The sequence below is a fragment of the Poecilia reticulata genome, linkage group LG3 (genome assembly GCF_000633615.1).
Source record: "Poecilia reticulata strain Guanapo linkage group LG3, Guppy_female_1.0+MT, whole genome shotgun sequence".
NCBI classification, from domain to species: domain Eukaryota; kingdom Metazoa; phylum Chordata; class Actinopteri; order Cyprinodontiformes; family Poeciliidae; genus Poecilia; species Poecilia reticulata.
Window position 1 is genome coordinate 12710241 of NC_024333.1, and position 15850 is coordinate 12726090.

General features: G+C 38.8%; 1 protein-coding gene across 1 annotated transcript in view; it reads left to right on the top strand.

The window, feature by feature from the left end:
- The window catches only part of gpc5a (glypican 5a), a 130709-nt gene that overhangs the window by 16388 nt on the left and 98471 nt on the right, over positions 1-15850 (top strand). The window contains exons 3-6 of the mRNA XM_008404364.2: positions 8571-9031; positions 9125-9358; positions 10149-10282; positions 10408-10533. Of these exons, the coding sequence (XP_008402586.1) occupies positions 8571-9031; positions 9125-9358; positions 10149-10282; positions 10408-10533 (955 nt within the window). The remainder of the gene's footprint in view (positions 1-8570; positions 9032-9124; positions 9359-10148; positions 10283-10407; positions 10534-15850) is intronic.

The following is a 15850-nucleotide window of genomic DNA, read 5'->3' on the forward strand; positions in this document are numbered from 1 at the left end:
TCCTTTCCTTTCCTTTCCTTTCCTTTCCTTTCCTTTCCTTTCCTTTCCTTTCCTTTCCTTTCCTTTCCTTTCCTTTCCAAATAGATTTCTGCCCCTCTGAGCAGGCAACCACAGTTCTACACAATGCTTCCTTTATTTAAACCAAATACAGACGGCTGAAAAGAAAACATCTAAGAGCTTATTTATACCGCTTTTCAAACTCTTTTCCATCCCTGACACCTGCAGGTCACAGCATTCAGTCTGTTGGTGCTTGCAGGAGTTCTGTTGTTTTGTAGAAAAAAACAAATGTGCAGAGAAACATTTTTTCAGACCGAAATCAGATTTGTGGACCCCCCCCCTACTCCTGCGTGCCTCTGCACGCCCCGACCCACGCAGAAGATGAAAGACTGATTTTAAGTCGGTGGTTTGTTTTTTAAGTCAGAGCAGCAGGTATGCTGAACTCACTCATGTTGTCTAGAAAACACATTCTGGCTGGAAACACTTGGCAGGCTTTCATATGGCACACGTGTTTGCATGTCTTGATGCCTGTTTTGATTATGACGCTTTATCTTTTTTCAGTGTTATATTTTACTTATCTAAAATATGCACGCTCGTGTGAAAATGAGTCTTGCCCACGGCAGAAGAAACATAAAAATCTTATCTGTCCTCTTACAGTCCTTCAGGGTGTAGTTTTTTTTCTAGAAATGTGATTAACGCTCTAAAAATTAAATGCTTCTCACTGCAGGTAGAAAAAAAAAAAACAATTCTTGATTTACATCTGCTAAAATTGTTAAAAATAGAAGTAATTTTTTTGTCTTTAGTTTAGAAGCCTTCTTATTTATCACTCTTGTTCTTACAGTCGGTGTTCTTTGTGTGCTGTTGGTTTAAAGCCTTGAGATGACCTAAAGTTTAAAAATACATTTACTAAGAAGCATTTTGCTTCTTCAGCCCCACCCTGGTGAAAAATTTGTGTTCTTAGTATGTACAATTTTGACATACTGAAGCATACTTTTAGTAGGACTAATCAAGAGTATATTTCAAGTATACTTAGAATTAGTATACTTAAAGTGTACTTTTTTGAAATACTAATTTGGTGCTTAGTGTAATTAAGTAGCACTTAAGCACTACTTAAAGTTTACTAAGCATACTTCAACGTACTTTTTTTGGACAAACTTAAGTAGTACTTAGTGTACTTTAAGTGTACTTGTTTTTATGTACCAAAAACGTGATTTATTAGTATATTTAGAATGTATTTTAGTGATTTAATTAGATACTTCGAATGTATTTTAGGCATATTGTAAATACATATGTAATATATTAGTAGTATGATTACAGTATGCTGCAATTACACTTTTGGTTTATTATAATTGCTAATGAAGTGCACTTTTTAGTTACGTAATGTCTTTTATTATTCTTCTTTGCCACTTTGTACATTATATGCTTCATACACACATCAGTTCTGCCAACACATCAGGTACCAGAACACAGAAGAACACATTTTACAGGTGAAATTAATTACATTGTGCTTTCAATATATTACCATTTTGGTAACACTTTATTTGATGGGGTGTGCATAAGATTGACATGACACTATCATAAACATAAACCATTTCATCCAACTTTTAAAGCAAATTCTCATTAAAAGTGTCGTTATTTACTGAATGACACTTCATGACACTGTCGGTATGTTCCTAACAGGAGTTATGTCATGTTTATGACAGTATATCAGTCTTATGCACATCCCGTCAAATAAAGTCTTACCTATATTTTTTCAAGAGCCAATATACTATAACAAAATAGTACATATTGTCAATACATTCAAAGTTTACAGACAACATGCTTTCCAAAATTAGCACAATAAAACAACATGTACTCTTTGGAGGACATGTGAAAACTGTTCCACCAAGTCAGAGATTGTTGTCACAGTATTCCAGTATTACTGCAGACAAACTAACATTTCTCCTTCCTAAGAACAGTGAAGATCAACGACAGAGCATTCCCATTCACTGCACCACTGCACTTTACAGAAACCTACAGAAGATAACAATAGAGCAATTAAACAGAAAAAGCATTTGTATTTTAAAGAGTACAGAAAAATGGCAACGAAAAAATAAGACTTACAATTTTAAGACGTTGTGGACTCGCTGTATATGTGACATCATCAGAACTGATGATGATGATTGGGACCGGATGCCTCGGGTGGAAAAACATTTCTGGGTGTCTGTTTATGTCAGAAGTAGAAAAAAATAGTCAGCAATGTCATAGATGCCAACGTCAACTATGAAGCTGTTTTAAGTGTGGACTTAAGGAGACCAGCTAAGCATGTAGCATACTTTTAGTATGCTTCGTATGTATTTATAGGTAGTACACTTAATACCTAGTATACCGGTACTTCAAATATATTTACACAAATTTAAGTATATTTGAAATATACTAAAGTATATTTTTTTTCACTAGGGCACCTTCAGAAACTGTTCTGACGTGTCAGGCAGTGGGGTCCAGAGACAATATGTGCTCAGCCGGACAGTCTGGGTATCAGCTGTTCTCCTTTTAAAACTCTGGACTTTCAATTATAATTGACAGGCATGAAGTTTATTTTGTTTTGTTGTTTGTGACACTTACTGTAGCTTCATATCCGACATCTCTATTACGAACTAAAACTTCATCTTTAACATAAAGCCAATTTTGCAATGTCCTCTTCTTTGCTTAGCTGCTCTTTAGAACTGCTTTGTATTTAAAAGGATTCAGAAGAACAGTCCGTCGAGATGCTATTGGTTTTTCAGTGTAGTTTATCTGACTTTTCCTCTGTCTGATTCAGAGACAGGAAACATGTTAATCCCTTATATACACTGCTCAAAAAAATAAAGGGAACACTTAAACACTTAAGTGAACACTTAAGTGTTCCCTTTATTTTTTTGAGCAGTATATATCCCTAAAGTGTTTACTTCATCTTTTACATTAAAATTGGGTTGATAGGAAAAGTCTCTTTCTAACATCCACTCAAACAGGGGGTTTAAATCTACCAACAGCTCTCCTCTCAGGTGAAGTGAATGAATGATTTCAGCTCCATTCACCTCAACAGACCACAGAGTTGCTGGTAGCTCCCAGTCTTTCTCTTTGTGGAATTGCAAATGAACATCCCAGATGCTCATGATACAGGTTTGGCATATTTTTGCATTGGTTAAAGAGCAAGGTGTGATATTTTCACAGTGCTTACGTATCTTATCTGTCAATGTGTCACCATTTTCTTTCACAGGTATCCGAAAATGCTGCCACGCAAACAATTCAAAAATGGTGGATGCTTCTTCAGCTTACATAACCAAATATCTTTGCGAATGCAAAATAAATAAATAAAAATTGAAGAAGCCGTGTTTTAAATTTTTAAAATAAATGTTAAAATGTCAATATTTTTTTTATGTTACCCTTCATTTATTAACATGAAAATAATGACTTATCAACAGCATATATTAAACCTAATTGACCAATCAATTATCAGTGTAAATGTCACTCTGTCACAGTGATTATTTAGTCTGTCTGCAACACTTGAGGGAAAATGGGACTATAGTTTGACTTTTGCTACCACCTACCAGGAAGAAATAAATACTAGCCAGGTTCTTCAAAAGTTATTTTCATAGTTGCTTGATATACTTTAGCTACAATTATACCTACCGAAACACCAGACCTCGTCATAAAACAACAGCTTAAAGGAGCCCCTTATTTTCATCTTTTAACACGTCATAAAGAGCTTATAGTTTCCTGTTTCCTGTACTAGCCGTGCGGCCCTGGAAGTCATAGACTTCCATTGTGAGGGTGTTTTCTTTTTCTTTTTTCTTCTCTTTTTTCTTCGGGATGAGCTGAACCCATAGCGCCACTGACTCATCCTCTCTAGATGGAGAATGGCCTTTTCTGCAGCCTATCAGATGTCACCGGGCTCCTCTGTTGTGGTCACAGCCATTCACCAGAGGATGAATCACATTAATAAAAGCCATCTTTGCGTTGCTCGGCAGCTCGACTGAGGTCAGCTGGTGGCATTTGAGAGCTGGAAACCTGAAAGCAAGGCAAGTTTCAAACAAAACCGGCTCACGTTGATGTGCTCTGTTCACGCATTACAGTCCACTTTTAGGGATGCATCTCAGTTCAGAGCACTCACTCTGTCAGCCATCCCTGAGCAAGAGCTTTTGGTTTTTTCTTTTTTTTGTCTATGTCGAAAGGGTCTTGAACTACAAAGGCTTGTAGTATTTATCTTCCCGCTGACTGATCCCCTACCTCGGTGACAGATTTATGAATACAAATATATACATGAGCAGTGCCAGCACAAATGCCTGTTAAGCCAGTTGTAGCACCAGTTTTAAGGATTTGGAGCTACAGTAAATCCAATGGGATTTGAAAAGAACAAGTCGCATGTAAATGATTCTCATTGCCAATGAAAGGTGTGCCTATCTTGATCCTAATATAAACATGCTAGTCTGAATGGGCTGAGGTGGAAGTCAGGTTTTGGTCTTTTGAAAGAAACATCCAGAGTAGATCGATACAGAAAGAGGAAAAGGAAAATCTTTATTTAAATAGTAACAACCTTCTTCAGGACTGAAAACTGTACCATGTCACCTTCCTCCTCCCATTCAATCTGTGTGGAGAAAAAAAGAAAAGTGAAATAGGTCGCCCTCTTGTGGCAGAAACAACGTTCAACACTTAATGATTTCTGTTGTACTTTCTCATGCAATAAAACAAGATACTACAATTGCAGTTCATTCTATGCCAGTGTCACTCCCCAACCTTTTAGGATTGCTAAAAATCTTAATTTATAAAATGCAGTCTCTGCTTTTGTTAGAATTAAAATGTTCAACGCTTTAATGGGCTGTAAAATGCTCTGGGTATGAAACGGGCTGCTAAATGCAGAAATAAACAGCTAGTTTAGTAAAAATTTAACAAACCTTGGAAAAGTTTCAGCCTCCTCTCACTGTTCTCTCACATACCAGAAGCACAAGCATTTCCCTTTAAATCAGTCTGATCTCTGACACTAAACAATCCACAAGCTAAGGAGTGAGTTTGGCTTTCTAATCTATCTCCTTCTACTGAACAAAAAATGTAATACTTATGTTCTTGGAAAAAAAAGGCTTTAAAAAGCCTCTTTCTATATTTAATTGCAGTTTTTGTCTGTCTACCACAGAATATCATGGTTGTCTGGTAGGATTAACTTTGTCCAGCCAGACGCTGTTAGGGCAGCACAGGTCAGAACTGAAGCACAGAGGAATTGTCAGCCTGTAGAGTCTGGAATAACCTAATAATAATAATGACTGACACCTTTATGGAGAAGCTGATATCTTCATCGATCAAGACTTTACATCTGTCCACACTACGAAAGTTATAAAAAGGCTGGTTCAGTCCACGATACTTGATTGACCATAGAAGAAGATGATGGAGACCAGACCTGCTATCCAAGCAACCTGGGCGTCCATCGCCTCAGCTGTGCCAAAGATTGATCATCTCCGTGCCGCGCTGCTTTGATGCAGTAATTGATGCAAAAGGAATTATTGGGTGCATAGAAATGAACAAGGATTCAGAAACCTGGCATTTCTGATTCAAATGTAATTTTTGTATTCTAAATTTACGAGACACTGAATTTTGGGTTCTCATTATCTGTAAGCCATAATCATTAACATTACAAGGAATAAGGGCTTCAAATATTTCACTCCGTGTGTAATAAAGCTGTATCATATACGAGACTCTCTTTCTGATGAGAGACAAAAAATATTGAGCTTTTTCCACAATATATAAATTTTGTAGAGGTACTTATATGAAGACTCAGAGTAATACTTAAAAAATTATTAGACGACACATAATTTCATCTATCAAGTTTTAATAATTTGACAGCTATAAGAATCTAAATTTTAAAAAGAGTACATGAAAAAAATCCATATTTTATATAAAAATAGCACTTGTTAAAATCCTTTTCCATCCCTTTTTTCCGATTTTTCTTTTTTTTTTTTTTTTGCTTTGATTTACATAAATTGATGATTTAGTTACTGTACTCATTGCTTTTTTGTTACGCTTTTTTTTTTACGGAACCCTGTAAGGAAGGTTTTACAAGATCCATTATTGTTATTAAAATACAACATTTCTGTTCTCAAAGAGAGAGCATATAACAATATTCTCTTACAAAAAATGCTCTATTTTGACAGACGGGATCCACAACATTTATGTGATGTTCAGTATCCTGCTCCTAAGGTCCATAGTAATCCCAGCGTCTCTGTTTTCTCGTATTGTGTCTCTGTCTCATGAGTGAGGCGGCGTTCTGTTTCATCAACTCACACATGAACAGATTTTCTTGCCTTTCTCTCTCCTTTTGCAGATTCCCTGTCTGATATTTGCTTTGCTCTCTGACCACAAAGCTTGTTGTGTAGGAGGTGCTGATTTCTTTTTGTGTTTTCGCACAAAAACACTTCTTTCAGTCTCTGATCTTGTTAGACATAACACATTGAGGCAAGATCACAGAGGGGCTGTGATAAGACTCGGTTCCTGGTACCTCCAAGTTTAATGTTCACGCCTGAGATGTTACCAGACCCCCCTCTCTCTTTCCCCTTGCGGTGGCCCTCACAAGGGGGGCCTTTTTGGTCAGACTTTCCACATGAGTGCATATTATTCTGCATTTTGGCTGTGTAAGACCTCATCACATTGGCTGCCCCCTCTTTCTCAGACTCAGCCCCTGGCCAGCTCCGGGTGCTCTCCCCCGTCTGTTACCTCACAGCTCATGACGAGCACATGATCCGAAAACAGCCGCGGATCAGGTATTAGTTGAGATAAATATGATCAAAGAGCGACAAAAGGATAAAAGCGAGCTTGTTGTTGCTGTGAAATTTTTTTGTGCGTGTGCTTAGATTACACTTTACTGTGTGAAAAAAGGTCTTTTAGAGCCTGCAAAACCTAGTCTCTCGTGTGTTGCTGACAAAAGTGGTGCACAAATGTGTTATTTGTACCAGAATTGCTGTCTTTACAAAAATGCACAACTTTGGACAATTATTTTATCTACAAAGTTGTGGCACAAGTGGCCTTTATTCACAGAAAAAGGGGCAGAGAAAAGGGGGAGAAGTGTCCTGAAGGGGCCGCTAAATTACATAAATCTTATCGGCTCTTTTAGATAAGGTGTGCTCTGCATCCATACAACATGCACCCCTAAATGTTTAAGGCAAACCGTAAACTTATTGAACCTCCAAAGATTTCTCAAATCAGAAATTATGATTCTTCCACAAGGATTTGGTGAGCTCTTTAAATTTTCTGTTTAAATCTCACATTCAAAAGTCGTCTGTTACGTGGGAAAAAACACAGGCTGCCAAACCAGATGGTGAGGTGCTTACTCTCCCGGATCTTACATTTTCCTCCATCTTTGACCTAAAATAAACCAATTAGCTCCTTGTTAATGACTACAGCTTATTTCAGTGTAGAATAATTACCATGCCAAATGTTGTGCAAACCTAGGCAAGAGTGTAAAAATTTTTTTTGTAATATATGATTTCTTTTGCTTTGCCTGTCACTAGGAATGGGCCCTTTTAAGGTTTTTAAGGTGTAACTTATAGTAAAAATGCCATAGTTCCACAGTACAGAAATATTTGCACATGAATCTAAAACAAACTTCTGTTACAAAAGCTACTTTAAATACATACCCTGAAGCAGAGTTAAAAAATAAACACCTGGTAAAGTCGATCCCTTTTTCTATTCTATTCCCCTCTTCCACTGGGAATATGACTAGCTAATATTTGTTAATACATTATTGGGCTATCAGCATGGGTGGGGCCCCAGACAGCTGCTTGACAACTATAGTTTAAAAACATCTTCACTTTAGTAAGAGTAATGCTAGAAGCTCCTTTGTATCCCAAACTCTGACTATTTATGTATTATCATCAGAACCAGAAATGGTTCCAAACATGTGCATGTTTCCATATGTGCAGTGAAGGAAAAGTGCAGCAGCCTTCTTTTAAACAGTTGGTTGGTGTTGCAAAGCAACAGGTGGGGAAGGGGCAGTGCTGTGTTACTCTACGCTCCATACAGCTGGACAAAAAACTCTGGTTACTCCAGATCGTTTTATGGTTCCTCATCTGAATGACTTTTCACCGGCAGAAGACATTTTAGCCGTAGCTTTTTAGCACCATGTCACACTTTGTTATTGGTGGCCATCCCAGCCTCACCCTTCAACTTCCTGCTGTTTGCTGCTATAAAGATGGCACATTTACATTGTTCTGAAGCGTATATTTTATCACCACCGTTTCCTCTCTGAAGTTTTGTACCCTTCTATTTCCGTTTTTGTCAGCAAAATCTTAGGTTAGATAAGAAATTGCTTCACTACATGTTTGCTCCCTGCTTTCTAGAAGAGGAAACCTCAGGGAGCTGCAGCCCCTGCTGGGAATAACATTGTTCTCCACATTTCTCTTTTCTTTTGAACTTTTGTGCTTCTCTCTCTCTTTTTTTTTCTTCTAATACTCTCAACAAGCAGCAAAGCTGGCCCGATGCTGAAGATGATATGTTAAAATTAGCTGCGGCATCTCTTCGTTCTTTTATCTCTCTGTTTTGATTCGTCTCTGCTGTTTTGTATTCCACAGAGACCTTCGAGGTTCTGATGAGGCAGGCGGAGAATCACACCAACGTCGTCCTCCAGGTGTCTTATCAGAAAATAGCTGATCCTGCTGCCGGCTCGGTGAGGGAACTCTTCACCGACGTCGGTCTCTTCCTGCTGGGTTCTGAGCTCAACGTTGATGAGTTTGTGCAGCGCTTCTTCGACGCTCTCCTCCCGCTGGTCTACAATCACTACATAAGCCCAGGTGTCGGTGACACGTCGCCAGGCTATGCCGAGTGTGTGAGGTCACTCAACCGCATTATCAAACCATTTGGTACCGTGCCGGACCTCTTCGCCGATCAGATCGCTACCTCTGGGGTCTCTGGGAAGCTGCTGCTGCAGGCTCTGCACCTCGGCATCGAGGTCATTAACACCACGGACCATTTGCAGCTAAGTCGTGAATGCAGGCGGGCCCTGCTCAAGATGCAGTACTGTCCCCATTGTCAGGTGTGGTTGCATTTTTGTGATGCAAGTCTATTGATCTGAGTTAATGAAGCGTGCTTACCGGCAGCGCTAATCTTGGAGCACTTCCCTCCACAGGGCATTACCCATTCCAAGCCCTGCATGGGCTACTGCCTCAACGTAATGCGGGGGTGTCTGGCGAGCATGGCAGAGATCGACGCCCACTGGAGGGAGTTTGTTCGCTCGCTGGAGGGCCTGTCAGCGAGGATGCATGGAGCTCAGGATTTGGAGCAAGTGCTTCTGGGAGCTCACACGATGCTTCACGATGCTATCGGGCACGCTCAGAAAAATGGACCTCGCCTCTCAGCACAGGTTTAGATCACGAGCAGAGATGTAAAAATTGCTTTTGGTGGTAGATTTGAATGTATCTCCGGGGCTCTTTATAGAAGGTGAACCCACTGTCACCCGCAGGTGTGATTGGATAAACAAAAAATAAAGTGCTTCACACTGGCCTGGAGCAATTTTTATTATGGAGCTGCTTCCTCCGTGTTAGAGAGTTATGCAGTCTTTAGGCCAAATATACATTCCTTATGTATGTACAAAACAGATAATTTGAAGAAGGAAAGGGTAAATTGCCTTAAAAATATCTGCGTGGGTCGCTGCGAGAAGCTAAAAATATATAAACCTACAAATATAGGAGGACTTGGTCTATATAGAGAGAAAACCACCAGTCCTTGAGCTGCCACCCATTTATCATCTTTTATAGGTGGTCTTTTTCTTTCACCTTCCAGAAAAGGTGGACAATAAAGGCCCCTTTTCAAATGTTTTTTTTTCCCAAGCTCTATATCTTTTTGGTTGTAAAGTGAATTCCACAGATGTTTGTTCCTGAGCTACACTGAGTTGCAGTGCACTAATTAAGACGCCACATCTCCATCTAGTGGACGACATGAGTAACTGCTGTTTGGCAGACAGACATAAATTGAGAGAAATTGGAGTTGAAAGCCTTACCTTCGTAATACAAATAGTTATCACTCAGCCGTCTAAAAACAAATCTCACAGTTGAGGCCTCAGTAATGTTTAACAAGGTTATCCAGTTCTTAAAATACACATTCTTCCCTCAGTGTTTTGGAATTAAATTTGTGGCTGTTTTACTGTGCATTAGGTTCAGAAACTGTGCAGCACATCAATCAGGAGGCCAGCTCAGTCGGTCAGCATCCAGGACGCGAACAGCAGAGTCTCCATCCCTCTCAAAGGTCTGAACAGGCGGTCGGACGATTCACTTTCTGTCATGAGAAAGTAGGTGGAAGTCAAAGGCTTACAACACACACCGCATAGTCAGCAGTTATTTTTAGCTTTAACTAGATTTGAAGAAGTAAACACTATGCATGCTTACATGTGGCTACCTCTTTTTATTGTTCTAGGGACTTTCTGAAGACTCTGCGTACCTTCAGCACATTCTACGGTGGCCTGGCAGATCAGATGTGTTTGCAGGGACTTTCTTCTGGTGACGGGGTGCCATGCTGGAATGGAACAAACATTGTGAAAAGGTTTGTTTCAAAAGATGTTAGTGAAAAACACAGATGGTTAACATAAGAGCAAATGAAGCAAACATCAAGTGTTTCCTTTACGACTCTGTTTGGACAGATGTAAACATGCAAGATTTCTTCATTGATAAACCATAGAGGGTGTTAGTTCTGGCCATATGCAGAATCACAGCCTTGTGTCTTAATCCGAACACATGAGCAACTATCTGGAAATTACAGTTAAAAAGTAATCCTAAAATGAGGAGTAGTCAGAAACTTGGTGTTAAAGTTCACTGCAAAAAATTACTTGTAAATAACGTTGCTTACAAAGTAGTAACTTTATTTCCCATTCAGTTAATTGATTCATGTTGTTTTTCTTCTTTGACTTTGGTTTTTAGTTTTGTTTACTTGACCCAAACCGCCTTTCAGAAGGGGAAAGTGGGAAGTCTTCCCACAGTTTCTTGAGCTATTTATAGTTTAAGTCCCATGTTAAAGTTTGAATTTTTCACACTTATTGGCTGTCCTAGTAAAGATGCCTTTCCTCAAAGTTTACTTTGGCATCTGCGACTTCCTGTTTCTCTGGAGGTCAGTAGAAATATGACATGACACAGCAGACCATTTCTCTTAGCTGCTCTGTTAAATGGGAAAAGCAAGGGAACGAATGTCAGCAAATGACTACAATATGACAACTACTAAACTTCCTCAGATTTACAGTGGATCTAAAAACTATCTACATGGAGGCGTGCCAGGATTTTTTTTCTTCCACTTTATGAACTCAAACTTATTAGTTTGATTTTGCTAAGTGCTGCAATCCATGGGAAACTTATTAGCGTTGTTAGAGTGCATAGCATCATGATGGAGCAGTGTATTTATTTTTGAACTAATCCCATCGAGTTTCTCTTTTTTTTTTTTACATGAGTTTAAGACATGAAGGGTTCAAACATCAAATGACACGGCTAGAGTCAATATAGATATAAGATGTCAGAAATGTCATCATTATGGTCAGAAAAGTGATTCTTCTATACATTATTTGATACTCATTCATGAAGTAGATGATCCTCTGGTAGAAAACACTGTTTTTAGAAGTATTGACTTTTTAAATAGTATTACCCACTGCATATATACATACATATATATAACATATCGACTGAGACACTGGTTCAGGATTCATCTATCAGCAGTTGGTGCCCAACAGACATGCATGTGAGAAATGAATGGCTGTGAACTGGAGCAGGCATACTCGGGCCTCTTTCATGGTATCAGTCAGTGGCCTTGTCTTCATTACATCACCGCTCTTGATCTTTCTCATCCTGTCATCACTCAAGGACCCCTACACATATTCCTGGTCGGGGGTTGTTCTTTTTAACTGTCAGCTCCTCTTAAAAGAACAGAAATAGCAGGTGGACCGGTTAGTTTTTGTCAGCTTGCACTTCAACAGATTCTTTTTTTTTTTGTAGAAGATGGCAATTATATGGACTGCAGGGAAAAGCTGGAAAATATATATTTTAGACTTCTTAGTATTAGGATGGTGCTACTAATTAAAAAATGAAGATAGATGGTCAAAGTTCAGTTTCACTCCACCTCTGATAATTTAAACTTTCCATGTTTTACTGTTTCTCACCATAGGACCATGACTTTTTGTAAGGAAGGAGTGAACTTCTCAGATAATAGCATTGTTTATTATGTGCTGGAAGAAGAAGCAGGCCAGCAGGCTGCAGGCTCTTGCAGCAGCCTCTGGGAAATATTTATGGTCTCTGGGAATCTTTTAGCTGCTTAAGCTTCCTTTCTTTATTTCCCATTAACAATTATACTTATTGATAGGGATTCTTCCACCTCAGGTCCACTTGGCTTCATTGCGGTTCAGCCATTACTGGAAAAGTAGAAATTAAGAGACATTAAGAACGGGCCTCTGAGGGGAGTATCGAGCCGAGAATCTCTGCAGCTTCTGGAGATCTGCAATCCTTTGCTGCTTTCTGCTACCCCAGAACCGTAGATGAGTGGCCGGGAGTCAACGCTGGCTCAGACAAAAGCAATAAATAACCTCCTACCTACAGGTCGTAACCCAACACCCACTGAGAGAGGGGAGATAAAATTTGCTGTTGGATGGTGTCTGATTTACAGAAGCTCATCGAGGCCTCAGAGTCCCTAAGCGATTGCTTCTGTAGATGTGTGCGTGTGAGAAACAGTGTACATGTATGCCCCTTACGACATCTTTTTGTGTGTGCTGACACAAATAGTTTTACGGCCTAAAAGAAGCATAAAGTTGAACCAGAGCTTTGCCTCTTTTTAATAAAAAGAGTGAGCACAAAAAGCTCTCAAGAGCCTCAGATTTAAGGGAGATTTAATGCATGTTCTTTTTTGAGTCTTTTGGTAAATAAAGTAAAGAGATAAGGAACGATCAGATAAGATCACAAAGGAAGAACACGGGCAGCTTTTATCCCACAGTCTCTGAGATTGAAAATGGCTGGATTTTATTTCAGTATGAGAGAAAAAAAAACACATTCTGTTCTTCTGCTGCTGCTTGGCTCTTTTCATTTACTCACTCATATTAGCAGAAAAACAGATTAGACAAGCAATCTTGTAATTAGTGTCATAGATTAGGACACAATTAATTTGATCTGAAGTAATTCCGCACAGCTTTGGCATGCTATGCTGAAAACAAAATGTATATATTACTTTTGCAAATATGAAAATGAATAGTCTCAGCTTATTTTGTGTTCCTTGTTCTTGAATACTAATAGGACTGACTCTGTGAGATTTACTGTGTGTAGCTATTCTATGGTCACTAATAATGACTGTTTTTTTTTAATCTAAGCTAAAATATGACCCAACATCTTTAGCTGGTTCTTATTCTGAGACGTTCTTGCTGCTTCTTTATCGTACTGTGACAATAACGCTAAAGTTAAGAAATATTGACAGAATTTTTTCTACATTGTGGTCACCAGGGGGCATCGTTAGCAATCTACAAACAGCATGTCATGTTGCATTCTGCATGTACTCACGTGTCGTATTTTCAAGTTGTAAATACAGTATATCATTATTTTTCTAAATGAGAAGATTGTGCTAATTGTACACCTGCAGTTCAGTATCCAATATGACCGTGGATCTTGTAAAATGTTGTGACAGTTGTTAAAAAAAGCCATATGTTGGACTTCTGAGGGTTTTTAGTTCATGAAACCTGAGGAAACCCACATAAAGCCTCTATTTTTTAGCTTTAGCTTAGCATTTAAATGCACATACTTTAATCCATCCATCCATCAGCTTGTATTGCTACTTGTTTTCCCAACTAGAACGTACTCAAGTCAGGTATCGCCATTTCTTTCTCTGAGACAAGTCAAACGCAGTTAAACTAGAACCATTTAAAAACAGTGCACTAGATGTAAAAATGTCTTGTGGTAAAAGTGAAGACAGCAACAAACTAAACAAACTAAATATGACCAACATATTGCTACAGTTCATCAGACCTGATCTTGAGAAAGCATGTAGTTTAATTTCAGTTGACAGGAGAAAAACACATAAACATGTTTGTGATTTTACACATAATAGCTCTAACTAAAACTTAGTTAATCATATTACATTTCTGATTACCTGCAGAAAAACAAGCAGCTATCATTAAGGTTAAGATGAGGGTTTGTTGACTTTCCACCATCAGCTCAAATCCATCTTTTTCCTCCTGCTCTTTAGGTTCTGGGCATGTAGTGTACTGTCATTATCTAAAGCCTTTTCTGCTCAAAACAGTTGTGGGTCATGTAGCCAATTAGTAGCAGAGATATAAAAACACTGCAAATCAGAAATGCCGTCAAAATTATATTTCTGCAGGCTATTTCTATGTGACAGCAGATAAGGAAGTAATTCACAGACATTACTTGAAAGAGTTCCTAATTTTATTCTTATCAGGTTTCATTTGTAAACTGGTATGAATAAAGAATTTAAAGGTCTCAGGATTTATGTCATCGGACAGCTTGTCATGAAATCAATAAACACGTTGGAAAAAAAAGTACAGCTCCCTTTAAATAGCCGAAGTTGGAGACACTGTCCTTGTCTGGGTGGAAAGGTTAATACATTCCCACATACTTCCCCCATCTGTCACACAGCAATAATGGCAGGTTGCCATGAGCTACCTGCTCTTAAAAAGTACCCAAACCACAGCAGACGTAAAACTTGGGTAAAGAATCAAATGAATCTGATTTTATTTGACAACCAGCTGAGAAACAACAGATTTCGATTTTTTTAAAGTAAAACTCAAGAAAGAAAACCTATTTTTTTTCCCACCTATTTTCCTACCAGTTGGTGAAAACGGCTTTATACTGTAGAAGCGATACTAAAAAGCCTCAGCCACGCACAAGAACCAGAGTGTGATGGTTTATTCATGATTACCTCCTCTGGCGTAGGCTCGCTTTAAGTCCTCCCCACCTGCGGTTCGTCTCACAGCTTCAAGCGCACACCATGTGTTTGGGAGTGTGTTTGTGCTTTCAACGTGCTTTTTTTAATTGAATACAATATTTTTATCATTATCACAATAGAAAGTCAGGAGACCTTGCACGCTGTTTGAGTTTAACATGTAGTGATGAGTCTAGTGAGGTGAATGCCAACAGCATGCTTCAAAAAGATGCCGGAGGACAGGGAGGCAGATTTGAGCATGGCCTTTTGTTTAATAGGCCACCCTTTATGCTGTTGGAGCTGTCTGAGTGCCGACCTTTGACCTTTCCCTTGTCTTTGCTGCCCTGGCTAATCCCGTGGAGGTTAATCGCATGGTAATGGGAGCCCAGGAGTTGAGGAGCAGGCCTCCTCTCAGTGTGCGGTCAGTTAGCCGAAGGAATGAATTGATGCTGTGGATGAATGTCTGTGCTGCTGTTTTTGTTTGTATTATTTGTTTTATTCAGTTCTGCCCTTTTTTCTCAAACATTTCAATGGTTGCGTCACTTTTCTTTAATTCTTCATGTGGATCATTTTCACACACATCTTGCTTAATTTATAGCTCAAGTAATTAACCAACTAAGGTAAAAATAAACAAAAAACAAAACATTTAATGGTTAGTAGAAATCCACAGAAGAAGGATCAGTGGTTTAGGTTGTTCTAATCACATTGACGTGTGGCAGAAAGAAACTGGGACCTAACTTATTACTATTATAAGATGACAACTAGTATTACTGTCAATTCTGCACAATAGCAAGTCTGGTGCAGAATTGACAGTACTTACTACTACAATCAGTAGTAGTAAGTTTTCATTACCAGTGTCATTTGTTTCTTCTTTATGCACTTTTGGCCTGGAGAAGGTTCTGCTCATGGAGGTAATTCTCATTTTAAATAGTGGCAGCTTTAGGTGGTAGTTTATATATAT